The sequence below is a fragment of the Eumetopias jubatus genome, unplaced genomic scaffold (assembly GCF_037043125.1).
Source record: "Eumetopias jubatus isolate StellerSeaLion01/CBP00866 unplaced genomic scaffold, mEumJub1_p1.0 scaffold_6, whole genome shotgun sequence".
Taxonomy (NCBI): Eukaryota; Metazoa; Chordata; class Mammalia; order Carnivora; family Otariidae; genus Eumetopias; species Eumetopias jubatus.
Window position 1 is genome coordinate 69,715,132 of NW_028274812.1, and position 27,844 is coordinate 69,742,975.

The following is a 27,844-nucleotide window of genomic DNA, read 5'->3' on the forward strand; positions in this document are numbered from 1 at the left end:
AAAATCTTTTTTCCCCAGTGGACTTTTCATAACGACCCCTCTCAACTTCCATCTCTGTAAAATAAGTTCCTGTCCTTTATTGGACTTGCCGGCAGTTTTGCCATAGCTTGCATGTCCCCAAATGCAATTCTCTATTCCCAAATAGACCCACTTTTGCTGGTAAAATAACCTTACATTTAAGATGAACGTAACTAATGGCAACCATGGAAGATGCCACCATGGGGAAAATGGTTGCAAACAGAAAAGACCAGGATGAAAACAAAAGACGAACAGGACACAAACATTAAAATTAAAGTTAACATTTAAATTTTTATATCTAACTACACATTTAAAAAGCCAACAGGAATACACAAATAATTTCACCCCTCACAAAGCTAACCACAGTGCCAGGAACTGTGCCAGTTGCCTTACCACTCCTCCTATCACAGCTATTTGTGACGCAAGAACTGCTATCCCCTCGCACCCCTAAGAAAATATATTCTAGGATAAAATTGCCCAAGGCTTTATAGCTCATTACTGGTTCCAACCAGACTGCGGGGGATTCGGCGGCCAAGTGTAAGCCGCGAACCGTCTCCCAGGAAACCGAGCTCGCCCTGCCCCCTGGTTACGCCCCCACTTCCGCTCCTGCGCACTGGAGCTCTTGGGGGACCGAGGCTACCTGAAGGAAATGGCGACTTCCCGCTTACCACCGGCGACGCTAACGCTAAAGCAGGTAGTGCCGTTTTCGCCAGCCTTTCCAGGATCTGATCTCAATTATCCATCACTCCCTCCACCCCACCCTGCGGAGTGCGTCGCGGGGGCGGGACTTCCTGATGCGGAAGCCGGCGGTGGGGTTGGGGAGGAGGGGTCGGGGAGGAGGGGGCTGCCCTCTGGCCCTGGGCTCGTGAGGCGGGCGGGCTCTGGGTCTCTTTGGAATTTTAATGCCTTGGCCACGGTGAAGACTGTTATGTCTGTCGTACTGAGCTATGGTAAAGAGTGAGATTGCCAAAGAATTTTAACTGCATTGGTTTAAAAAAAAAAAAGTACTGTAGTTACAGCCTGTAGTAACTGGTAGTTCTTTTTCTGCTCATTGGTCATCTCTTGATGTTACGGGGTTCTTAAGGTTTGACAAAGGAGTAAGCAAACAGCCCAAATACACTTTTTGCCTTTTTCTTAAAAGAGAAGTTCTTTGCCCTTTTCAAAATTGAGGACCAAAGAGAAGTCATCTATTTAGTAGATTCCTAAAGTAAAGCCCTCTGGGGTGTAGATTTTGCAGTTGTAATTGACATTTCTCCTCCCCTCTACAGTTCATGAGAAGGCAACAAGTTCTCCTTCTCTACAGAAGGATTTTGCAAGCAATTCGGGAAGTTCCAAATGATTCTGATCGAAAATACCTGAAGGACTGGGCAAGGGAAGAATTCAGAAGAAACAAAAGTGCTACCCAAGAGGTGAGAAGAAGATCATGGTGAGGACAGGCCCTGACCATTTTGTATTTTTTTTTTTTAAGTTTAACAGACATTTTGGAATATAAGGATCATGGAGATGTACATACATCTGGATCATTCCTTTAATGTTACCAATTTTCCACTCAAATGATAATTGAAATTTTATAATCTTTACAGTAGCATCACCTGACTTTTCTGTTAAACCATATATACACACACATGAAAAGATTATAAATAGGACAGCATGATGGTTTGGGAAGTATGACGACTGGGGTTTACAAAACATGTCAGACACTGTGCACCCTCAGTTGTCAGTTTGGGGCTTTCCTAATACACAGTGGTTCCAATTCTCAGTGTTGGTCCCTGAATAATAAATGAAATGATAGAGCTGTACCTTGTTTAACCAAGTAAAACAGTGACCAGCTTTCACTTTCTTCTACAGGATACAATCCGGATGATGATTACTCAAGGCAATATGCAGCTCAAAGAGTTAGAAAAAACCCTTGCTTTGGCAAAATCTTAACTATAGCATTATTCTGAAAGACTTTCAAAGTTTCCATGTGTATTATTGAGCTAGACTCAATGATGGGCAGCCTAAAAGCAAGTCAAACTGTACAGTACTTGGGAAAATGTCAGAACATGGAGCGTGGCATGTCAAAGCAAACGAAAGCACATAAGAACAATTGCCTAAACACTGAAAAACACACCCTGCATTTTGAAAATGTTTTTGGATGTCTCAGTTCAAGCAGCAAAAACCAGTACAAGTGGCCAGCACTTAAGATGCTCAACACCATTAACCCTCTGGGAAATGCAAATTAAAACCACACTGAAACAGTACCACATCCACTGGAATAACTATAATTAAAAACAGTTAAGCAAATGTTGGTAAAGATGTAGGGAAACTGAACCCCTCATACATGCTGTGGGAATATCAAATGGCACAGCCACTTGGAAAACAGACTGTCAGTTGCTTAAAAGATTCAGTTACCAAACAGTTCAGCAGTTTCCTCCTAGGTTTATAACCAAGAGAACTGAAAATCTTTCTATAAGAAAACTTGTACAGGAATATTCATAGCAGCATTATTCATAATAGCCAAGAAGTAGAAGCAATCCAAATACCCATCTGATAAATGATTAAATAAGATGTGTGTAGAATATTATCTAGCAATAAAAAGGAATGAAGTACTGATACATGGATGTACCAGAGACCAGTCACAAAAGATCACATATTATAGGATTCCATTTATATGAAGTATCTAAAATAGGAAGAAAGAGGTGAGTTTCCCAGGGTGTGGATAGCATGGAAAGTAATTGCAAATGGACATGGGATTTCTTTTCTGGGTAATGAAAACATTCTAAAAGTTGGGGGTGTCGGTTGCACAACTCTGAATATACTAAAGTCCGTTGAATCATATATTTTGCATGTGTGATATTTGAATTATACTTCAGTAAAGGTTTTACTGATTTTTTTGCTGATAAAGAATTGACATATAATACTGTGTAAATCACTATTTTAAGAAATCGTATGAGATATATGGATGTATACTGACCTCAGAAGATACCCTGGACCTTTCTTGAAAAAAAAATCCTTCTGCATTACTGATGGTTGTTGAGGTAGGTTCTTCAGATGTGTCATGATCCAGTAGTCCAAGGATTCTCTGAAAAGACCACCACCGGTAATACAGATCTTTGTTGGAAAGAGGAGAGACAGAAGCTTAATGAACACATTGAGGAACTTACCAAAAAGAAGAGGCAATGTCTGGATGAAACTAATGCAATTACCTTAGCATCCACATAGAAAGAAGTGAAACCATCAGGGAAGATCCTTGGTGCATTAGGTTCTCTTCCAGTGACAGGAGGAAAGAGTTTGAAGAATACATTGAAGACGAGAAGTTGACTTGACACTCCAACCAAATGTGTAACAATTACTTTAGTGAAAGTGAAAGCTTAAGGAAGAGGTGGGATCGGCGGTCCTATAGACAGATGTCCTCTGTTCTTTTACAGAGCAGATCTAAAAAGTTAATCCAAGAATCTGCTCAGCACCTGAAAAATGTAGGAGAAACTTTGCAGAATGATAAATGGTTACCTAGTATTGGACTGCCTGCCAGAGGAGAGGGAGAAGCAGATGGTGGCGTTTGTCCATGACCTGCCTGCATTGCCAGGGTCCACCCGCCCCTCCCACAGCCTCAGCCCACAAGACAAAATAATTCTGAATATTCTTCAGCCAGGTAATCTAATTCAAAATGCTTGAGCTAATTATCAGATTTGTACATAGCTGTACATCAGTTAACCTATTGCAAAGCCATTTGATGAACAGAAGCATTTGTGAACAGTCTCTGAGCAGAGAATACTTTTCTTTGTGCAGCATGATCTACCTATTCACGTATAGGCAATTTCTAGTAAATCTAAAATCTTGACACTACAGATCATCCTTTCATGAGGTGTAGAAGTCCATGACTTGGTGACATTCTTCCTAGTGGTGGTATATGTCAAAGATCTAAGAGCATTTGTGGTTTAAGTTTGTAAGATACAAATACCAGACTCTGAGAAAACCTAACTTGGGATTTGTTTTGTTTTTTAAATTGGGCAAAACACTGCAAATTGAATGTTCATCTTCCAGATGCTAAGATTATTATAATCTTAATAATGGACAGCATTTGAGTGCTACATAAATCTTAGGCTAAACAACAATTTCTCCTCCCATATGGAGCCATGCTCATTAAGATGTTGGCCAGGTTCAAACTCCTGGTGAAACACATTTTATTTAGCATCTTTATCAGTGTTCTTGCTTAGACAACAAATTACCTTTCTGGATATTCCCTGTGAGCTATATTCGTGTGGGGGCACCTGGGTGGCTGAGTCAGTTAAGCGTCCGACTCTCAATTTTGGCTCAGGTCATCATCTCAGGGTTGTGAGATCGAGCCCTGCATCGGGCTCTGTGCTGGGCATGGAGCCTGCTTAAGATTCTCCCTCTCCCTCATCCCCTACCCACCTTCTAAAACAAAACAAAACAAAAAAACCCATAACTATACTCTTGTTTGAATCTTAGTTTTGTTCCCCAAGTTTAATTTTAAAGTACTCGGATGTTCAGTTTATGTATTTGAACTACAATAAGTCAAATCTTTATATTAAAACTTTTTAAATACCAAAGCTTTCTAGCATGAGGATAAGTGGGTAGGGCTGCTATTCAGCATACTGACTATCCCTACATCATTATCTTTTTTGAAGTGTGCCATCTGGTTGGAAGTTTCTGAACTCAGCACAGGCATTGCTGTGGGTGGGCCTGCAGAGGATGTTATAATATTTGGGGAAAAGCAGCACATGTTCTTTGGTGTCTATATTACTGGAGTCACACAACTAGACACTCAAGAGAGGCTGAGACCCCCACTTAACCTAAATTGTCTCTTACGGAAGAAAAATGCTAGTCAAACAACAGAAGGAAATAGCTCACATCTACCGTGGGAAAAAACTGGGATTATGTAGAGTAAGGTCCAAGCAGAATCAAAAGCAAATTGTCACTTTGTGCCAAACTAGAAATCGCCACAGCCTATTTCCTTCCTTGAGTCAGGCATCTGAGAAATTCTATCAGGATTAAATTTGCTATTTTTGTTTACTAGGAAGAGGAAATTGCTTTTTACTCACTCTGGTTTGCATTAGGAAAATTTCTGTGCTGTTTCCTGGTTATGTGTCTCATGGATTTAATATATTCATATTTATCATATCTTGACAATATTACAAATATTTCCTTTAAAATCACAACAGAAGACAACTAAAATTTTTTTTCTTATAAGTATTCTAAAAGGTCGCTGGTTTTATCTTCTAAATCTTAATCGATTTGGCTTTTATATCACAGGAAGAAATGTATTTAGCTTTTACGAATAAATTGTTAGAAAATGTTATTTTGCCTGCATACAGTTGTAAGTGAGGTTTTGTTCTCTCAGTTCAGTATTTTCTAAAAGGTCAACAGTCTAAACAAAATATTAAAGCTTGTACTGAGAAAAGAAAAAAGCTTGTACTGAGAAATATTTCCATATTATGGGCTTTTGAAAAATTTATTTTTCATGCAGTACACCTGATCTCTACTATAAAGCAGATGTATTTACCAGAAGTTACCCTTCTATCAAAACAAGGTAAAGTATGCCTACATGAAGGCACTCTTTCTGGGAACCGTAAATTTGATTAACCACACAAACGAAAATATACACTAAATAGTCACATTTTCATTTTTAAAAAATGTTTAATGTTTGAAAGAGACAAATTCAAGGTAATAAAAATATTAAATAGAAGACAACATACCTCTCAAGTATCAGCGCTTGACTGGAAAAAAAAAAAGATTTAAGCATGAAAACATCAATTCCTTTATTTTGGGCTCCCGAAGTCAAAAGTAAGATTAGAACTATATTCAATCTAACCACAGATTTTACTTTACTCAATGCAATAATTCACTAATAAAAACCCCACTTCAGTATTCTACAACCTTTCTGTGTTTTACATTTTTCCCCATAGCTATTGAAAGTTCCAATCTCCGGTTCAAACACGACCCACATGACAGACTTTCAATTAATGGTTTTGCTTCTTTGGAAGAGTACTATTGTGGCATTTGCTCATTTTAGCAGATAGCATCAGGGAAAAATAAGGAAAGATACCCATCAGATCCAAAGTTGAATTTTTGACAATACTAAAGAACAAAAACCCAGTTTTTTAAAATAAGCTGTTGGTCTTGAGATACTGCCACCAGTTTGGGTTAGGAGGCCAACTGATGGTGTTCTGTTTCCTTGCCTCTACTGGGTTCCCTTCTGTCAGAGAAGGATCCGTGTACTCTGCCAGACCAGGTGCCTTCGACTCCTCATTCCTCCCTAGTCTCCTCCCTGTGACTTGGACAAAAATACCCAGTTCATAATGATAAGCTGCCTGCTTCTGATGGGTAGAGGTGACATAATCAAAATCCTTCCTTCCAAAGCACTCTGTGGTTGAGATAAAATTTAATTTGTTTTCAGCATTTCTCAACAAGGATACTCCTTGGGATAACAGGAGATATGTGGTAAGTGAAAAGAACTGCTTAGACTACAACTTACGGAGTATCAGGATTTCATCTCTGAGTATCAGGCAAGTTCTCAAGAAACTGATGTGTGTTGAGGAAGGATTCTAAAGCTGCCCATGACCCGAGAGACACTGAAGGCACCATCCCACTGCAGTTGTGTGGTTCTGCCTGGAGGCGCAGAGGGGAATGAAGAGAGAAGGCGCCTCCCCACGGAGCAGGGTAACAGGAGTCTCTGGGGAACAATAACACATCCTGAATGGTAGTTGAGGAACAAGACAAGCTCACAGACATGAACGTCAGCTCGAGAGGACATTAAATTGATTGCCTATCCGGGTTGTGTAATGGTGACCTACATCTAGATCTAGATTTGTTAGGAATGCCTCTGTCCATAGATTGTCACTATTAAAAACAAAAATAACCGCGAGCTTGATTAGGCAAAAACAAAGGCACTATAAACATAACTGTTTTTCTGGGTGTGCCCATGTCAGGAAATCATTTTCTCTATGGCTCAATGAGCAACATTTTATTCAACATTAGAGACAGTAGTTACTCAGTTCCTGTGTTGTTGGAAACGGAATGGAGATTTCTGTGCATACGTGGAATCTGGAGGAGATGAATATAATCCCACATACCAAGGGACAAGAAGCAGAAAAATCCAAAATTTCAACATACCCAAGCTACTTCTATAACTTCGTATACTCCATAGAGCAGAGTAAAATCCTTGGGGCTCCACAAAGCTGGGGAACAGTGGGGTCTAGATCAAGTTACTGAATTATTTTACCTTGACAGAATCACTGCAAAGCAGTGGGAAACTTTTGAGGCTCATCAATGACAGGACACAATTAGAAGTGAAATACTTTCGGGAAATAGCCTTACTTCTTTATAAAATGTAGACCAAAAAGCTCAAATTTAGAAAGGTACTCTTGGATAATTGGGAGTGATTGAGGGTAGAAGCTTCAGGTAATTGTTAGATGAATGTTTGTCCATTAATCTTTAAAATCAGTAGGATTAATCAATTGTAGTATTGCTGTATTTTGGCTGAAAATACAGAAACAATGACCCAATGATTTGAACCTTTCTCATTTGAGTTTATTAACAAATATTCCCAGTGCTTTTCACCAATTCCTCATTATTTTAAATACCCTCTGACTTTGCAAAATATTTTAAGATATGCTGGATCTAGTGACATTATGAAAATCTTTTTCTCCTCGAAATCTATTCGTTAAGTTTTCATCTGGTTAAAAGGTCAGCCTTTTGAGAAGTAGGAATTTGAGAGGGGACTTTGCGCATCTCAGCCACAGCGCTCACAGAAAGATAGCCCTCTCTGGGCCCAGCAGGTGCATGCCACATGAATGACTACTGGCATTCACAGGGGATTCGTTTTTCTTCTTCCTTTCGATTTGTATTATTTCATACATCCTGAATTTTAGGGTTTAGACTCTACAGATCATCAGTTTCTAAGTGTGGCTCACTTAATCTGAGCTTTTGAACCTCAGATGAGCCTGGACTGAGGTTATGAGTTTGTAATGAAACCTGAAACTAAGCAAGCGTCCCCCGGTTTCAGTCTCACTGTTGAAGTCATCATAACTTCAGGGCATAGGAAGCATGGGTCTGGTACATCTCAGAAATTTGACTTTTTTTGAAAGACAAGTCCACTGCATGCACGATAATAGACACCTTGGGCATAGCTCTTCTAGAGCTGCAAAGCCAGCAATCATCAAGAATCCCTTCTTGTGCCGCGCCCCAGGTCCTAATTGTCCTTCTGCACCTTTGTCCTTAGTTTAGCAAGTTCTTCTTCTAAGCTTTTAATATGTTCCTTCAAGGTGGCCTTGTCTTGCTGGGCTTTCTGACTGGCTTGGCTTCGTGCTTCCTCAATCTTCCTTTCATACCACTTTTCCATCTGGGTAGAAACAGCCTCAAAAAAATACTGGGTAATCTCCAGAGCTTGGGAGGCATCTCGAGTGTGAGGGGCGGTCTGCTCGCTGCCTGTTGCTGGTGGCGGCCCACAGGGGTTGCTGGGTGCTGGCTGCTGGGTCCGATGCCTTGTTTGCCCGCTTTTCCCAGACTTCCTGGTTTGGGTGCCTCTGTCTACACAGGGCCCAGCCTGCTGATCACATTTGGCTGCCTCTTTCAAGGGTAGCAAGGCTGTCTGGACCTTGACATTCCTCAGCCGGGAACCCGTACAGTCTGAGGAAGACAGCTCCTGCTGTATTCTGTGGGGAGCAGTGGGGTTGAAGGCCTTTTCCTTGGGCCTCACCACCTGAGGAGAACTGTCAGAAGCTGCTACTGGACCTGCAGTGACCACTGATTGATCCACACCTAGTTTCAGAAGGAAAACAAAACCACATTCACACAGTCCCGTGGCTCTGGGTCAGCATTTCAGAGTCCTGGTAATCCTGTAAACCATCAGCCTTCCCAACTGCCAACCACCACGTGTGATTTCTCCTCCACCCTCCCCACTTCCACTTCCCCCTGATGATCATTTTGGCTTGTCAGGGCTTGCAGGGATTAACGACACTGGTGGCATCTAAGCCAAAAAAGTTGCTGGCCTTTCCTTTAGCCAGTTACAAAGCTTAGAAAGCTCTAGGTAATTTTGTGATTGCTAAGGATGACACAGCTCACCAAGTATCTCCAAAACAGAACTGGGTATGTATAGATGGGAATGAATCTGCCCATTCCCTAATTTCTGGACCTTTTCCACACCATAGCCCCAGTTACTGGCTCTCTCTACCCAGAGCTCCAGCCAAGTTCCATAACTAGACCTAGCATGAAAAATTTGCCCAGGATTTCCCCAATGTTATGGGCACAAAGAGGGTAAAACCACGGTTCCAGAAATGGTCTATAATAACATAATACACATGACATATCAAAATTCCTCACAGAGGCCTAATTACGAGGTTCTAAACGTCCTCAAAATTAGCACTGAGTATAATCACTGTGGCTAATGAAAAGACACTTTGCTTGAAAGATCTCTATCTAGCACCTGGAGCTTCAATATATGAACTGCTGTTTATGGAGGTTTTACACAGTTGGACAAAGGTCAAAGGAAGGACCCCTGCTGAGGAGACAGATGTTCATTCCTCACTCTTCATCTTTGGGACCCACTCGGACACCATCAACATTGTACCTGAAACACTGCTATCACCAGCCAACAATTCTTGATTATTCCTTTATTCAGAAATGTCTGAATATTTAAATAGGAGTACTTTATTGCCGTATAGTAACTGAAAGTACAGCAGTAACCAAAATAAGTTCTTAGCCCTACAGAATTTAGAATCCAGTGTTTTCCACAGCCCTATCCGAGGGGCTGCCTTTGGGTACAGCAGGGAACAATCCCGGGAGGTTTTACCACCTTTGGATGGAGTGGCTCTCTCTGCACATGCATTACCTGTAGAGGACTCGCAAGTAGATGGTATGGATTTGGTCCTAGAGGCCCTAGAATCTCCAGAAAGCTTCAGCTCCAGATTCTGAATCTTTAACATGCACCAGGTTTTTAATTCATCCACCAATGACATCTACAAAAACAAAAACAAACAAACCCACATAAATGATTAGGTGAATTGGACATGTGGTTTATGAATGAAAGCATCTAAAGTGGACTCTTCTATTATGAAAGTTCAGGATATCATCTTGACAAGCCTAAAAGCTGTGGATTACCTCCACTCCCACAGCCACACAGCCTTCTCTGCTGCCCTGTGTAGACCAGGATTCACCCAGCACCAAACCTGATAGTTTCTATAATCTTTGAGTGACTTAGGGCAAGAGACACCTTGAACACCCAAAGTTTCCCAAATCTTACAAATCAAGAATTTCTGGCTGCTCAGGAGCATGAACTCTCACACACTCAACAAGCACTCATTTTATGTGTGTTGTTCTTAGGTAGACAAACTCCCCAAGGGCAGGAAACAACCCTTAGCTCAACAACAGAGCAATGCCTAACAGATGCACGATACATAGAAGTGCTTCAAAGCAGAGACCACATCTTCCCCAGCATATTCTATGAACGTTTCAATCTCCACCAATTACCAGAATATTCAGCAACAAATGGACTGAACTACATGTTCCTTTCTATTCATTATATAAATTAATAAAAGGACATTAAAAAGGACATGCTACATAATACCAATGCTTTTATGGGTTCTTGGCCTCTGGGTTTTCAGTGATGGGTCCGAGTCTCAACTCGGTGGAGAGTTGTAGTAAATACCCAGCAAAAGACACATCCTGGTTTTCACCTGTCGCCTCTCTCCCTCGTGCTTCTCGGCGTCCGAGTGCTGCTGCAGGCGGGTCACGCACTCTGTTCTCTCCGCTGAGAGCCGCTCGACCATCAGCTTGTCCAGAACGCGCATCTGGGGTTCAGTGGGCAGAGAGCATAGGACTGACATGATCTAAGGATGGGGTACAGTCTCCTGCCTCCTGAGACGGGGCTCTGGGGGACCAAGCCGGGGCCAGAGACAACAGAAGCAAACCTCCACTTCTCTTTTATCCAAGTTTCATCTAGTTTTCATCGAACTCTAGGTTTTCACAATCCCTGAGCATGTTTCTGTGTAGTCAAGGCTTTTTTTCCTTATTTGTTAAAGTCCTAAGCGGTTGAAGAGACTGAACACACAGTAAATCTACAACATAAGCCAACAGACCTTGTACAGAGAATTTTTACAGGTTTCAGAACATTTCCAAGACTATTATTGAAAGGAAAAACTACTTCTAGAAGTATGCAGCTGTACCTGATCTTAATTATCCTTTCAATTAATTTTTAACACCCCACCCTTAAATGTTAGTGGCTGCCTGTGAGGTAGCGAAAGCAGCTGAATGCTCAGCGCTTTTAGCCAGTGTTCTTTTTTTTTTTTAAAGATTTTATTTATTTATTTGAGAGAGAGAATGAGAGCCAGAGAGCACGAGAGGGAAGAGGGTCAGAGGGAGAAGCAGACTCCCTGCTGAGCAGGGAGCCCGATGTGGGACTCGATCCCGGGACTCCAGGATCATGACCTGAGCCGAAGGCAGTCGCTTAACCAACTGAGCCACCCAGGCGCCCTATCCAGTGTTCTTAATGAGCCAGCCCCCTTAGTGCTTCGCTGAAAGTAATCAAAGCAAGTGTGAAGGAGGGTGGAGAATTAAAGCGTGTGTGTCAGAGAACAAATGATTGTCCCCTTTCAGTCATGCCCTCCTAGGTTCCCCCCAACATCGTGACATTTCCCATAGGGCCCTAACACCCAGGAAAGCCAAACTTCCACTGCTTTGACAAGGTCCAAACAGGGGAAAGGAACTTTGTTAGCAGGGGCCAGCCCACAAGGGCTCGCTGCTGAGCTCTCCCGTCAGGGACACATATGATGCTCAAAAAACTAAAAGAGCAGTAGGTTCTGGAGATGTGGTGAGCACCTTCTGTTTCGTTCCTTCAGCCCTCATGTTTTCCTGTGAGCCGCTCTCCTGTTTTCTAGGATTGGCCTCCTCCCCTACCTCCTTATCCTCTGTCAAGAGCAACCATGTTGATAGAGCTTTGTTCCAGGGCATGGCTGATTGAGTCACACAGGAGTGCCTGACGCGTGCCACACCAGAGTCCTTTACCTGTGATTAGGAATTAGGACGAAGATTCCACAACCCCATCTGTCACCCTCCTTGAAATGAAGCGAGGTCCTTGAGAAGATCCAGCATTTATCTAATACATTTCCTCTCTGGGCTTAGGCTAGCCGAAGCTGTCTTATTTATAAGACAGCCTTAACTAATATATTATGGCATTAGGAAAAGATTTCTTGAAGGCGCTTTCCATGAAGTACAAATAACAAATAAACCTAAAATGTTCTACCTCACCAACAAACAAGGAAACAGGAATTAATATTCTTAATTCGGCAAAAACTTTAAAAATGGTAATATTAACGACAGCAAAAGTTTGAGACAGAGACTCAATTTATATCCTACCCTGCCTGTTGGATATAAATTCACACAACCTTTCTGTTAAGTAGATTACTAATATTTGTCAAGAGCCTTAAACATATTCTTAACTCTGGACCCAGTTATCCTAAATCTGAGCAAATAACTTGAAAGGCAAACGTTTACGCACATAAATGTCCATCATAGCGTTATTTATAAGAGTGAAAAACTATAAGCAACTTTAAAGTCTAATAAAAAGGAATAGTTAAATAAACTGTTGTATTAATATGCTGGAATATTATGAAGCAAAGCACATGGGAAAGTGCTCTGGATATCAAATTAGGTGAAAAAAGCTGGAAGCAAAAATATAACTTAAGGTAACCTAACTTAAGGTTTCATCTAGTATTCATCGAACTCTAGGTTTTCACAATCCCTGAGCATATTTCTGTGTAGTCAAGGTTTTCTTCTCCTTTGTTAAATGTCCTAAGGGGTTGAAGAGACTGAACACACAGTAAATCTACAACTTGAGCCAATGCAGACCTAGTATTAAGTTAACCTAAGATGTAACTTAGGGAGGTGGGTGGCGGTTTGGGTGAAATAGGTGATGGGGATTTAGGAACGAACTCCTTGGGATGACCACCGGATGATGTGTGAAATTGTTGAACCACTATATAGTACACCTGAAATATAACACTGTTAACTAGACTGGAAGTAAAAATAAATAAATACACCATGTACTAAACAAAAACAAATGTTATGTTTAGCTCCATATACAGAAGAGTACATTGCCTTAAATAGCACAACAAAACTCAGCATGTCAAAGACATTACTAAATCTAAACATAAGTTACAAAGATGACAAGGGCTCTTCGGGTCCAAGATGGTGAGGTAGTTAAGACCCTTAATCTCCACACCACATCTAATCTACACCTATTTATAGAGCAATTCCTCCTAAAGACCTGGGGGATGACTGAGCAGTTTCTGTACCACAGAAAATAAACCATATAGAGAACACTAAGGGAGAGACATGGTAGCAAAGGGACCCCCCCACCCACCAACACTGAACTGTAGTGCAGATAGTACTGAGCAAACGGAAGATTTGTCTGCCCTGGTGCACAGAAGAAAAGCCAGGATGTAAAAGGGCAACTAGAACACAAAGGAGCCAGAACCCTGCCAGATGTCAGGGGAGCCATCAGAAAGCTCTCGAGTCAGAAGGGCCGGCAAGCACCAGAGTCTATGTTCCTCCATCACCTTGATAACGCAGATGGGAGCAGGGCCCGGGCACTCCAGGCATCCTGCCACCTCAGTGAGCCCTGCCCTAACCCACACCAGCCCGAGCTGTCCCACCAAGGCAGCCCCAGCATGTACACACGTGGACACCCTTGGTCAGTGCTCACGACAGCTCCAGTCATTTTGCCAAGGTGACACAGGCGTGAAGCACCTTGAACAGTCCAGGCCCACATTGCTCCAACTCCAAATGACTTGCCAGGGCACACTCAACATGGTGCCGAGACCTCCCCACCCAACTCCCCTTTGGCTTCAGATGACGTGCCAGGGTGCATCCCGTGAAGAGCCCCTGCAACACATTACCTTGCACCCACTTCAGCTTCTGCTCGTCTGCCAGGGCACTCTCTGCATAGAGAGCTCCGGGACATCCCTATACCCACACTTCAGCTTCAGCTGACCTGCCATGAGGCCTTTGGCACAGAGAGCCCCAGGACTGCCCCAGTCTGCACCCACTTCAGTTCAGGCCATCCCACTAAGCCCCAGTGCAGAGAACCTGGGGACCGCCCCCACCCCCCCCCGGCCACAGTTCTGCCAGCCAGCCAAAGTCACCAAGCATACACACTCTACACAGGGGATTACCATACATAAGACCATTCCTTCAAGTTTAGGATAAGTAGCTATTCTGCCTAATTCTGCCCAAGAAACAAAAGCAGAAAGTCAAGCAAATGAGGAGACAGAGGAATATGCTTCAAAAAAACGAACAAAACAAAAGAAGAACTAAATGAAACGGAGGGAGCCAATCTGCCTGATAAGAGTTCAAAGTAATGGTCTTAAAGATGCTCACCAGCTGCACAGAAGAGAATGAATTCAGAACTTCAACAAAGAAACAGAAAATATAAAAAGAACCAATCAGAGATGAAGAATATAGTAACTAAAGTGAAAAACACAATATAAGGAACCAACAGCATAGAGGATGAGGAAGAATGGATCTGGAATCTGGAAGATGAGGTAATGGAAAGCACCCAAACCGAAGAAGAAAAAAATAACTTTAAAAAATAATGATATGATGTAATGTATGGTGATTAACATAACAAAAAAATTTAAAGAAAAAAAATAATGATAGGTGAAGGGATCTCTTTGACAACCACAAACATTTGCATTGTAGGCATCCCAGAAGGAAGGGAAAGAGAGAAGGGAACAGAAAACTTATGTGAAGAGATAGCTGAAAACTTCCTGAGCTGGGGAAGAAAAACAGACACCCAGGTTCAGGAAGCACAGAGAGTTCTAAACAAAATGAACCCAAAGGAGATCCACACCATAACACATAATTAAAATGTCAAAGAGTAAAGATAAAGAGAATTTCAAAAGCAACAAAAGTAAATAATAACATTCAAGGAAACCCCAATAAGGCTATTAGCTGATTTTTAAGAAACTTTCCAGGCCAGAGGAAGTGACATGATATATTCAAAGTACTGGAAAAAAAAAAAAAAAAACCCTACAACCAAGAATATTCTGCCCAGCAAGTTTATTATTCAGAATTAAATGAGAGATAAAGACTTTCCTAAACAAAAGCTGAAAGAATTCATCACCACTAAAACAGCCTTACAAGAAAAAAATTTTTTTAAGATTCCATTTATTTATTTGAGAGAGAGAGAGAGAGAAAGCACAAGCCAGGGGAGGGGCAGAGGGAGAGGGAGAAGCAGACTCCCTGCTGAGCAGGAAGCCCAACACGGGGCTCGATCCCAGGACACCAGGATCATGACCTGAGCTGAAGACAGATGCTTAACCGACTGAGCCACTCTCAGGCACCCCAACTTTACAAGAAATTTTAAAGAGATTTTTTTACATAGTAAAAAGTCCATAATTAGGAAATTATGAAAAAAAGAGTTCATGAGTAAAAGCAACATAAAGGTAGTAAAGCAATCAGTTATAAAACTAGTATGAAGATTAAGAGACAAAGAGGTGAAATTGTATCTTTAAAGTTAGTTAAGGAAACTCAAAAGAAAGATAGAAAATGACAACATGCAAAAAACACGGGGGGGTCAGTAAAAATGAAGTTCTTTTTGAATGTATTCAAACTTGAGTTTTTTTTGTTTTTTTTTTTTTTTGAGAGAGAGAGAGAGCATGCATGTGCACATGAGTGGAGGATTGGGGCAGGGAGAGGGGGCAGAGGGAGAGCAAGAGTCTCAAGCAGGCTCCATGCCTGGCGCAGAGCCCAATGTGGGGCTCGATCTCATGACCTGACATCATGACCTGGGCCAAAATCAAGAGAGTTGGTCACTTACCCGCCTGAGCCACCCAGGCTCCCCAAGTGACCATCAATTTAACATAGACTCTCTACAATTAGGAGGTTATATACGAATCTCATGGTAAACACAAACCCCAAACCTAGGATACACACACACACAAAAGAAAGTGAAGCAGAACACTAAAGAAAGTCATCAATCATAAAACAGAGCAAGAGAGGAAGAGAGAATTACAAAACAAGCAAACAATAAAATGGCAATAGGTACATACCTATCAATAATTAAATGCAAATGGTCTAAATGATCCAATCAAGAGACAGAGGGTGATTGAATGGATAAAAAAATAAATAAGGGGCGCCTGGGTGGCTCAGTCATTAAGCGTCTGCCTTCGGCTCAGGTCATGCTCTCAGGGTCCCGGGATCGAGTCCCACATCGGGCTCCCTGCTCAGTGGAGAACCTACTTCTCCCTCTCCCACTCCCCCTGCTTGTGTTCCCTCTCTCGCTATGTCTCTGTCAAATAAAATCAAATATTAAAAAAAAAAAAATAAGACCCATCTATTTGCTGCCTACAAGATATTCACTTCAGACTTAAAGGCACACACAGACTAAAAGTGAAGGGATAGAAGAGATTCCATGCAAACAGAAGGGAAGTGGGGTGGAGGTAGCCAAAGTAGCAATACTTTTAAGAAACAGAGACTTCAAAACAAAGACTGAACAAGAGACAAAGAAGAGCATTACATAATGATAAAGGGATCAATCCAACAAGAGGATTATAACAATTGTAAATACATATGCACCTAACTTCAGAGAACCTAAATACATAAAGCAAATATTAGGAGACAAAGGGAGAAATTGATAGTAATACAAAAATACTAGGAGACTTTAACATCCCACTTACATCAGTGGATAGATCATTCAGATAGAAAATGAGGAAATTGCCTTTTTTTTTTAATTTAAAGATTCTATTTATTTACCTGAGAGAGAAAAAAACGCACAAGAGCAGGGGGAGCAGCAGGCAAATTCTTCCCAAACTATTCAAAAAGTAAATAAATAAATAAATAAACATACAGGGCACCTGGGTGGCTCAGATGATTAAGCCTCTGCCTTTAGCTCAGGTCATGATCCCCAGGGTTCTGGAATCAAGTCCCACATCGGTCTCCCTGCTCAGCAGAGAGCCTGCTTCTCCCTCTCCCTCTGCACCTCCCCCAGCTCATGCTCTTATCTCTCTGTCTCAAATGAATAAATAAAACAAACTTAAAAAAAAATAAACATACAGACATCAATGGAACAGAATAGATAAACCCAGAAATGGACCCTCAACTCTATGGTCAACTCATCTTTAACAAAGCAGAAAAGAATATCCAATGGGAAAAAGACAGTCTCTTCAACAAATGGTGGGAAAATTGGACAGCCACATGCAGAAGAATGAAACTGGACCATTTCCTTATACCATACACAAAAATAGACTCAAAATGGATGAAAGACCTAAATGTGAGACGGGAATCCATCAAAATCCTAGAGAAGAACACAGGCAGCAACCTCTGCTGCAGCAGCTTCTTGCTACACATGTCTCCAAAGGCAAGGGAAACAAAGGCAAAAATGAACTATTGGGATTTCATCAAGATAAAAATCTTCTGCACAGCAAAGGAAACAGTCGACAAAACCAAAAGACAACCGACAGAATGGGAGAAGATATTTGTAAATGACATATCAGATAAAGGGCTGGTATCCAAAATCTATAAAGACCTTATCAAACTCAACACCCAAAGAATAATGAAATCACGAAATGTGCAGAAGACACGAACAGACATTTCTCCAAAGAAGACATCCAAATGGGCAACAGACACATGAAAAAATGCTCAACATCACTCGGCTTCAGGGAAATACAAATCAAAACCTCAATGAGATACCACCTCACACTCAGAATGGCTAAAATTAACAAGTCAGGAAATGACAGGTGTTGGCATGGATGTGGAGAAAGGGGAACCCTCTTACACTGTTGGTGGGAATGCAAGCTGGTGCAACCCCTCTGGAAAACAGTATGGAGGTTCCTCAAAAGTTAAAAATAGAGCTACCCTACGACCCAGCAATTGCACTACTAGGTCTTTACCCCAAAGATACAAATGTAGGGATCCGAAGGGGCACCAGCACTCCAGTGTTTATAGCAGCAATGTCCACAATAGCCAAACTATGGAAAGAGCCAAGATGTCCATCGACAGATGAACGGATAAAGAAGATGTGGTGTGTGTGTGTGTGTGTATACACATATGCACACAATGAAATTACTCAACCAGGGCGCCTGTGGGGCTCAGATGGTTGGGTGTCTGCCTTCGGCTCAGGTCGTGACCCCAGGGTCCTGGGATCGAGTCCCCGCATCAGGCTCCCTGCTCCTTGGGGGCCTGCTTCTCCCTCTGCCTCTCTCTCTCTCTCTCTCTCATGAATACATAAATAAAAAGTTTAAAAAAAAAAATTACTCAACCATCAGAAAAAGAAATCTTGCCATTTGCAACAACGTGGATGGAACTAGAGGGTATTATGCTAAGCAAAGTAAGTCCATCAGAGAAAGACAATTATCATATAATCTCACTTATATGTGGAATTTAAGAGACAAAATAAAGGATTGGGGGGAAGGGAGGGAAGAATAAAACAAGACGAAATCAGAGAGGGAGACAAACCATAAGAGACTTAATCATAGGAAAAAACTGAGGGTTATTGGGTTGGGGGGAGAGGGTGCGGGAATGGGGTAACTGGGTGATGGGCATTGGGGAGGGCACGTGATGTCATGAGCACTGGGTGTTATATAAGACTGATGAATCACCGACCTCTTCCTCTGAAACCAATAAGACATTATATGTTAACTGAATTTAAATTAAAAAAAAAAAAAGATTTTTGGGGGGCTTGAAAGAAATCACAAAGACAGGCCTCTTGCCTGACAGCCCGCCTGACATGCTCAGGGCAGAGGCTGCAGAATAGAAGGATGTGCTGAGGGCTCTTTCTGATTTCATTTCCTTTCAGAACACCTGGACATGAAGAATTCCAGGCAACTCACTGACCTGGTGCTGGGTCTTGTTCTCCATATGTCCCAGCTTTGTGTTCATTTTATCCTGAACTGACCCCAGCTCTGCTTTGATCTCCTCCACAGCTGCCTCCAACTGGTTCTCCAGCTTGTTGATTAGGGGTTCACATCGACAACCATTTATCGGTGCCTGACAGGGAAACAATAAAGGAATCAATCCATTCATTCGTTCCTTCCCCAAATTGGTTTTGGGTACCCATCCAGTGCCGGTCAGTATGCCAGGGGGATACAGACGACGGAGGAGGCACAGTCATGCCTGGCATGACTTTGGGATGTCCAGAGGGCCAAGCTTGGGGACCAGGAGGCACTGAGAAGATTCAGAGAGCCCCAATCCTTGTTTCTTTTATCCACTCTGGGGCCTCAAGACGATACAGTCACCTAAGGATGGTGCAGAAAGCTCTGTAACTACCCTTGTATGCCTGGGCCTAAGCTAGGGGGTGCCATCTGCAGTTCAGGTCAGGAAGGCCACCTGGTTTATCTTCCAAGCTCATACCTTAAGTCAACACTGAAAGTGGATATTCATCCCCGGGAATAGTAATAAAGGCACAGCCTTGCTTAAGGCCTACAGTCCTAGGTCCAGACAGAGCTCGCCAGGTACCTGCATCACTTTCCCGTCCTTGCCCCGGTACAGCGTGTAGAGCTGGTACGCTCTGAACTCATGGGGAGGGGGCGGGGGGGAGCATCGGTGCCTGGGCCTCTTTTTAGGATGATTATGTGCATGTGCGTCCTTCTGGCGTCCAGGCTGTTGGTCTGCTGGTGGGGTGGGGTCAGAAAATGCTGACACCTGTGGGAGAGGAAGGGACAATTGCCCTGAGCACCGTGACATCCGCAGGACTGACACCCAGCCCGCCGCTCCCATCTCATTCATGGCTCCCATCTTACTCCCGCCTTGCTTGGTCTCATGACATTCCACTCTAAGCAGCCCACATCAAAAGAAATCTATCAGCATGCTAACCGTGTGTTTGAAATTAGCCAGATTTAAGTTCTGTGCTCTGGCTCCCAACCAGCAAGCCAAGCAAAGTGGCGTTCTAGCTACTGGGCATGACGCTATCCCAGGGCCCTCTGCCAAGCTGTCTCCCAGCCCTCCCCTGGCTGCTTTTACGGGCCTCCTGACCTTGGGCCTTGACTTTCTCTGCCTGTTGTCCTTTGCTCTGGGCTCTGGGGAGGCGGACAGGAAATCTTCTCTGGCCTCTTCTTTTCTGGGCACAGCCTGTTCACTGCTGGGGGTGTCTCCGGCTGAGACACTTCCCTACAGAGGAAAGAAAAAAAGCCCAGAAACCAGTTCTAATTGCCCCCCTCTGCCTTTTTCTGTAACGGTGTAAAATGCTGTTTGCAAGACTGCATCCACGAAAGGGCCCGTGGGACTCAGCCAACGACAAACAGGGAACACTGCCCGGTGGTTGCCACTGCACATCTTCCGTTTTCCCAGTTGCTTGAATATTTGGCTTTGACTCTATTAGGTGCCAAACTAAATATAGTCTTGGGTCTAATTCTATACTCTAGAGCTTCGGGAACCTACCACAAACACCTCAGCGTTAGAGATTTTTCTTTTTTTTTTTTTGCATTTCAATAACTGCAACCACAACAAAAATACCATTCATTCTTTGAACTTGGACCTCACAATTCATAATGGAGTATGGGAAATCTCTGAAATGAAAAAACATCACATTTCCACTCCTTATAAGAACTTTTACAAATTAATATATACAACACACCCACAGGAACTTAATCAGAGTTACAATGCCTTAACCCTGGAAACGGATAAGATTTTGAAAAAGAATGAGTACATGGTATAAAATTTTATGGGCCAAAAGTTGTCTTTATACTCTAGCCTTTTTCGTCCTGGGAGAGCTGAAAGGCAGGGTGTGTTCCAAGGCTACGGTGTCTATTCGTGCAGGCTGTCCCCATACAAGGGCACCTAGCAGAGGGAGCTGAAATCCAGCTCGGGCTCGTGCCCGAGCAGGGCTGGGCTGCCCAGGGGGCATCTTCTTCTCAGTTCTCACAGAGGAATCACATGGGCTAGCACAGCCTCAGTCCATTCCCTAAGCGGAAAGGAAGGAAGCAACCTAGGCCAGTGGTGGTCAAACTTTAGTCCACATCAGGATCACCCACGGGGCTCATTCAAACACAGCTTGCTGGGCCCCTCCTGGAGTTTCTGATCCAGTGGGTCTGGGGTGAAGCCCCAGACTCTACATATTTAATAAGGTCCCAGGTGACAGAGTGGATGCCACACTTTGCAAACCACTGCCCCATACAATTAAGGGCACAGTGTCCGAGGCAGAGCTGTCCGCATGGTGGTGACAAGGCCATAGATACAGGGGGCTGGGAAAGACGGGCAAACAGGCACACGATCTGAACCCCTGGAGGAGTGGAGGACAGGGAGCCGAAGAGAAAGCACGGACGACAGTTTGAAGAAGCAGTGGGAAGGAGAGACAAGAGGAGGGCACGGCCGCTGCCCCACAAGCCCAGAAGCAGCGGCGCGAGTTTCCCACCCTCTGGAATGGGGTGAAGTTAGGGAGGCGCAGGAGGGCTACCCCCCACCTTGCTTTGTGCCACCTCATCTCTTGGCACAGATTGAGCTCTCCTCTCTTCCTTGAGCCTCTCTCTCTTTTTCCTCAGGCTTCGCCCACGACTGAAGCGTAAGACCTGAAGGAGGCAAGAGGCATTGTTAAAAACCACCGGCGTGTGCAGCATCAGCGTGATGGACTCAGCCTTGGACCTGGTGCTCTGATCTAATGAAGCTTCCAGCCTAGTGGGAGAGACCATGCGTTCACGTCAACAAGCACTTCCAGACTGTCTGCTAGGCTTCCTAGGTCCTGCGCCGGGCTCTCTAGGGACCCAGAGAGGAGGAACACATTATCCCTGATCTCCAGGAGCTTACAGTCTAGGACAAGAACAGGCATTTATGTGCCGGGCCACAGCCACCATATAGGTGTGTGTAGGCTGTGCATGGCTGAGCTCCAGGGAACACTACTCACAGAGACTAGGAAAGGAATGGCATCCCCTGGAATAGTCGAACGTGGCAGCCCCAGGCCAGGCACAGGCTCACTATCTTGGTACACGGGAACTGAACTAGCCCATCAGATTTTCTCTTGACCAAACCGTATTCAAGGATATTTGCAGTTTGATTCAAACACTGAAGTGTGTCTGTGAACCATGGTCCCAACCACGGGACAGGAATCTCCTCCCCAGAGGAAGCATTTGGTCTGCCCCTTTGAGTGCAGGAAGGTAGAACGGACACACGCAAGTAGACATGGGGTCCAAAAGTTATTTGCCCTCTCTGTATTCTCCAATGTAAATCTGGGGAGTTAATGGAATTAACGAAGACAAAGCAGGCGGCTGGTACATCCTGGACCATCAATCACCGTCAGGTGCCTTCCTCCTGCCTCGGTCCCTAGAGTACCTTGACTGGCAGAGGAAGTTTAATAAGGGTACAAATCTTTGAGCTGTCAGAAACCTTCAATCTCTGGCCCAGCTCCACGCCCTTCCCCCAGGCCCCTTCCTTCCCAGTTCCAGGGGCACCCCCTTTAACCAAGGAGGTCCAGCAAGTAAAAACACCTTTTTCAAGGTCTCACAATTTCTCTGCAATAAAACATCTTGTCTTCATAGGTAGATAGTTCACCATAGTCTTCAGCTCAATGTTCAACTTTGTGTTCATTAAATTCAAGTGACACTATCATGGGACAAAACCTTTATGGGCAGCAGGTACCACCCTAAATGGAGAATTCCTGACAATATCTGCCTGTGGCTGAACCAGATTTTTAAACTGTATTCTCATCCCCTAAGCCAACAGCTCTGAAAGTGTCCTGGAACCGAGGCTAAAATTACCTTCATAATATTACAACAACGTCGGCCTTTTTCTCTCCTGCACTGAGTATACAGCGGTGTTTACCAGAAGCTGCACACGTACTCCAATGGATCACATGCATCTTCCTTTTAGGAAAACAGTATGGAGATTTGCAGAAATGAAAAATAATGCTACTCTTCTCACACAACTTGTTTTGATAAAGTTACTTTTCACAAAAACAAGTTCATTTTGTGGTAACAGAGTTAAAAATGTTTATTCATTTAAAAACATTTCTCGAGTTGAATTTCAAATATGGTAACTATTAACAGATATAAACACAGCTCTTTATGGGCCTCTAGAACATTAAGTGTCCCTAGACCAAAAGATCTGAAAGCCACTGTCCTAAGCCCTTTCGTAAGCTAAATTCAGACTCACTAGGAAGTCAAGTCTGATGAGGAGTGACTAGTGCCCTTCACTCATTCAGCTTATGGACTCCTGGAACAGAATACAGCCCCAATATCAACCCCAAATTCACTTTCAGAAGCATTTGTGAACCACATCAATCTAAAATGAGAAGGGATACTCAGAGGTCACCCAAATCATCAGAATAATTCCCTCCATAGACCATGTTATTATTAGCCAGTGAAAATAACTTTGCATGGCTTACAGCCTTTCTCAGCGAACCATGTCATCTACTAAATGGAAGGTCATCAGTCTTTTCCAGTTCACGGAAATCAGGGTATATGGATCTTTAGAAAGTAACCTCTTAGTACTCCTGTGAGCCAGTGAAATCCATGGTCAGCTAACATCCCAAGGCAAGGAATTTCCTGTTTCACACACAGGAAGGCTAGTTCTAGAACCTCAGAACAGAAGAACAGCATGTATACAATTTTATGCACACTCCAAAGTTCCTTCTTCAGGTTGAGAATAGAGTTTAGCATATATAGTTACATAAAATATTCCATAAAATGTCATCTTATTTATTTGCCATTCAAATGGGTGTGGAAAAACTGAAGTCTATTTTTTTTTTCAATGGAAACACTAAAGGAGAATCACATAGGAAAATGGTCCACAGTAAAGCTTTTTCTCTATGAACTCAGATCCTTGAGTTCTGGAAAACAAAAGGCAGGTGGGTTAAAGGCCTATAATTCTGTGTGCCTTGGGGATACTCCACCCCACAAAATTCGATGATCTTCATACGGCTAAGGACAGAGCTGGCTCTCCAAACTGCCAAACACTGAAATGCCATAGAACAGAGATGGATTCTGACCTTTATTATAGCATCCTGTACTTTTTGATCTGTAAAAGACCAGCATTTTTCCATCAGGATTCATGGATGTGATTCCGTTGATGATTTGTTTGCAAATAGTCGGAAAGAGGTGGAAACTTTTTCCAAAGGACCACCTGACTTGTGTCTGTCAGGGGTTCCACAGACTTCCAGACACCACTGAGGACCAACTCCACGGGCAACAGGGTGATCAGTTTTCAGAAGGCAAAAATCTTCACCACTTCCAGAGTCTGCTAGTTATATCAGGTAGGTTTTGAAAACATAAATGAAATAAAGACCATGCAGACCCCTGGGCTGATGGGGCTCAGGCACAGCAGGCTGGTGTCTGGAATCTTCCTCTGGCTCTCTGAGACTTTACCTTCTCACAGTTATCAGGCCTAATAAGTTCGAAAACTAATCTGTTTTTGCTGTAATGTGACAGAGTACCTCCAATCGGGAAGCAAACTATTTCCTTAATATTGGACATTTAGGTTAACAAAATATGGGACAGCAACAAAAAAGCAAACTGGCTTCCATTATGATGAATAATTATGTGAACTGCAGAACATTTTCCTACTACAGTTAGGATAAAGGGCAGGATACAAAAGGGTATGTATATTGTAGGCACAATTATGAAAATTATGTGTCTGAAAGGTAACATGAACAAAAAGTTGTTTCAGAGTGCTGAAATGATGAATATAGCTTATACATTATAAATGTCAATTCCAATCTCAACTCAAATGATATCAATTTTTTAAGTTAAATGATGCTCCAAATACCATTATAGTCAATAAAAAAGGAAAGAACACTATTATGCTTGACTGCCTCTAATGGACATTTTACTGCCTTGTTTGCTGGACTGGATCCCTTCCTCCCACCTTTCTCCAGGAAATGCCCCTTCCAACCACACAGTCAAGTGGATACAGCTACTATCTCCCTAAAGCGCCTGTCCCACTTGTTCAGGGCATTTGCCCCAAGCTAGTCAATCATGATCTTCTTCTGTATCATTTAAACCAGAACTTCTTCCCTGAGTACTTGGGGAGTTATAATCCACAAAGCTGGTAATGACCATGATCCAGCCACAGAGAAGGAAGGATGTCCATGTATGAAAATGAGCCCGCTGAACCTTATGTCTCCGGCTCTGGTTATCTTGGAGGCACACATGGATTCCTGCGTTTTCCACTGCCTGGCTGCAAACCCATCAATTTCCTATTTAAGTTATTTTGAGTTGGCTTTAACAGATGGCCACCGGAGAATGCCAACAACTTTGCAGCCCCACGTAATCAATATAATGGAAAATGCAATAAATCCTACCTGGGGAGCTTTAGTGAGGAGAAGAGCAACTTCCGGATTATTGTGGTAGCGGGCAGTCTCCAATGGAGTCTGGCCTGCCTAAGGAAAGGCAAAGGGCAGGACAAGTGAGTAAAAGACACCAACCCTGCACACATCTAGCCCAACTGGGACAGCAACTCTGCACTCAGTCACACCGGCATGTAAGCAAACTCAACAAGATATAATCACACAGAAGACCCGGCCTTGCTCTTGAGCCTCGCCCCCTTTAGTGCAGGAGCCAAGTCACACCTGAGAGCACAATGATTAACAACATACAGCAAGAGTGCGTCAGTGTTGACCCTCTAGGAAGCAAAGCTCTGGGATACCTACCCACCAAGGAATGCTTCCTAGAAAAGAGAGGAGGGAATGTAAAAGACAAGGTCACGGTGGAAGATTTCAGTTGAAGAAACACGAAGGATCATAAAATCCAGCCAAGCAATTAATTTTCCCTGGAGGACACTTGGAAGATCAGGCCCCAGCCAGACTCAGAACAATTAGGAAACTTTGGCCATATCGGAGGCTCTGGGGAGATTAAGGCAGAAAGTAGGAGTTGCTAACAGTGGGATTCAAAAGAAGGGAACGGCCATCATGGGACAGGTACCATGCACCACACAATACAGGTGGGAGGGCTGCGCGGAGGAGGAGGTGGGGGAGGCAGGTGGGGACTAGATTCAGGTGGAGGCGGCAGGTGGGGACGAGAGTCAGGTGGAGGCGGCAGGTGGGGACGAGATTCAGGTGGAGGCGGCAGGTGGGGACGAGATTCAGGTGGAGGCGGCAGGTGGGGACGAGATTCAGGTGGAGGAGGCAGGTGGGGACGAGATTCAGGTGGAGGAGGAAGGTGGGGACGAGATTCAGGTGGAGGAGGCAGGTGGGGACGAGATTCAGGAGCCTTTTGCCAGCTTCAGCACTCCCCAGCTCTCTACACAACTGTTCTGTCCCCAGCCCCTGAGTCTGGGCTACTTCAGAAGGGCAGAGACCACAGGTCAGCCTCAAGGAAGAAAGGGTGCCTGAGCTGGTGCCTGCCATAGGACCTAGGAGAGAGAGAGGAAATAGGGTGGGGTGGGATAGAGAGAGAGAGAGAGAGAAGGAAAGAATAAGGTGATTTCGGAGAGAGAAGAGAGTTTTGAGGATGATTAATCTGACAATCATGTGCCACTTTTCTGAGGAGCCTATTCGTTTACAGGGCAGGAACTCACTTTCCATAACATCCACTTGTCAGTTTACTTAGACACCCACGATCTTCCCTTTACTGGTAGATGTGCTCACTTCAACTAAGAGACTCATGGGGCTGCTAGGAGCAAGGGTTCCCTCAAGGCCACCTCCGGGGTCCTCAGCTTTAACAGACCCCCAGCTCTTACAGAGTAAGGCTGCGGGAGCTTTGTGCCCTTTGCAGAATAAGACTGGGTGAGGCTATGCGCCCTGCAGGAGGTGAGGTAGTAACAACACACTCCATTCTGGAAAGGGGTGGGAATTATTTTTAGAAACATTGTTGCAACTTAACTTACATTATTAACAATGGTCCCATCTGCTCCAGCTTCCAGTAAGATTTTAACCACCTTCTTGTGATTTAGGGCAGCAGCAACATGAAGCGCTGTGTCTCCAGCCTGAAATTAATCAGAAGAGAGTCTGCTAAACTCCATCTGATTATGGCATACAGCCCTCCGGATTTTCATCCCATGGCCTGGTGGTAGCTTTTCAAATTAGGATTTGCCTTAGACTGATAGGGGGTCCTTTGCTCAAGTGTTACATGGTTCTCTTTAAAATGACCTAGGTACAAAGATCACACTCCTTTCTGACTGAGGATACTAGAAATCACAGGATTAAGTTACAGGAGGCAAAGTAAGGTTGGGCTGGGGTTGTTGAGAATGGGGAGACCTGAAGCCTTACACGGAGCTGGATAATGGGCTGTGTGCAGGCTACCATCACAGAGCTCTGTACCACGTCCCTCTGCCCAGGCAGAGGACCCCTTGGTTTTTGAGTATTAGAACGAGCAGAAGCTGCAAGAAAATGGCTACTTCTGCAAGCACGGGGGGGGGGGGGGGGGGGGGCGGATCCTAGCCCTGCAGCACCCGTGGGAATGTAAGGGGCCCACTGGGAATCACTTTACAGGCTCAGGGTGTTCTTCATTTGGGTGGAATCACTGAAAAAAAAAAATCAGTGTTACTTAAGACCAGCTGTTTTCAACTTCTTACCGAATAGCCTTTAATAAAGCTATTTTCTTTCTACAAAAAATGTTCAGACAATCAACTATGAAAGGAAGCTATGGACAACTGCAGCTTGGTGGGCCAATTCCCAATGTGAACATTTGTATTTCCCCAAGCAGAAGGATATAAATAAATAAGGCAAATACAGATGTGAAATAATCCATTCTCTCCCATTGGGTGATCAGGTAAAGCTCCGGATGACGTGTTTTCCTGGGTAGCATGAAAATCCCAGCTGTCCCATGGCCCTCCTCCCCCAAGGGTAGCCAGGGAAGTTTTAGTTCACTGCTGAGTCACTTAGCTGTGTGTGTTGGGGATGTTCTGCAGCAAGTTTCCAACCTTGGCTGCAAATTGGGATCAGCTGGGGAGCTTTAAGAACTAT

At 43.6% G+C, this 27,844-nt stretch overlaps 2 protein-coding genes across 6 annotated transcripts in view; one reads left to right on the forward strand and one right to left on the reverse strand.

Annotated features, from left to right (window-relative positions):
- Window positions 1–635: 635 nt before the first annotated feature.
- Window positions 636–2,838, forward strand: LYRM2 (LYR motif containing 2). Its single transcript, XM_028108128.1, has 3 exons — window positions 636–712; window positions 1,287–1,427; window positions 1,867–2,838. The coding sequence occupies exons 1-3, from the start codon at window positions 668–670 to the stop codon at window positions 1,945–1,947; spliced, it is 267 nt and encodes an 88-aa protein (XP_027963929.1). The 5' UTR covers window positions 636–667; the 3' UTR covers window positions 1,948–2,838.
- Window positions 2,839–7,532: 4,694 nt separating this feature from the next.
- The window catches only part of ANKRD6 (ankyrin repeat domain 6), a 181,026-nt gene continuing 160,714 nt past the window's right edge, over window positions 7,533–27,844 (reverse strand). For 3 of the 5 annotated variants that reach the window (XM_028108055.2, XM_028108054.2, XM_088023917.1), the window contains 9 exons: window positions 26,767–26,865; window positions 25,244–25,321; window positions 21,417–21,521; window positions 19,990–20,124; window positions 19,474–19,659; window positions 18,853–19,005; window positions 10,698–10,811; window positions 9,854–9,980; window positions 7,533–8,784 (listed from right to left, as the gene is read on the reverse strand). In XM_028108055.2, coding sequence (XP_027963856.1) covers window positions 8,216–8,784; window positions 9,854–9,980; window positions 10,698–10,811; window positions 18,853–19,005; window positions 19,474–19,659; window positions 19,990–20,124; window positions 21,417–21,521; window positions 25,244–25,321; window positions 26,767–26,865 — 1,566 coding nt within the window. In that variant the 3' untranslated portion in view covers window positions 7,533–8,215. The remainder of the gene's footprint in view (window positions 8,785–9,853; window positions 9,981–10,697; window positions 10,812–18,852; window positions 19,006–19,473; window positions 19,660–19,989; window positions 20,125–21,416; window positions 21,522–25,243; window positions 25,322–26,766; window positions 26,866–27,844) is intronic. The other 2 variants (XM_028108056.2, XM_028108057.2) reach the window with 2 other exon arrangements.

Coding starts and splice junctions, on each gene's coding strand:
- LYRM2 (XM_028108128.1), top strand. CDS start 668: ATGGCGACTTCCCGCTTACCACCGGCGACGCTAACGCTAAAGCAG. Junction 713..1,286: donor CGACGCTAACGCTAAAGCAG/GTAGTGCCGTTT, acceptor TCCCCTCTACAG/TTCATGAGAAGGCAACAAGT. Junction 1,428..1,866: donor ACAAAAGTGCTACCCAAGAG/GTGAGAAGAAGA, acceptor TTTCTTCTACAG/GATACAATCCGGATGATGAT.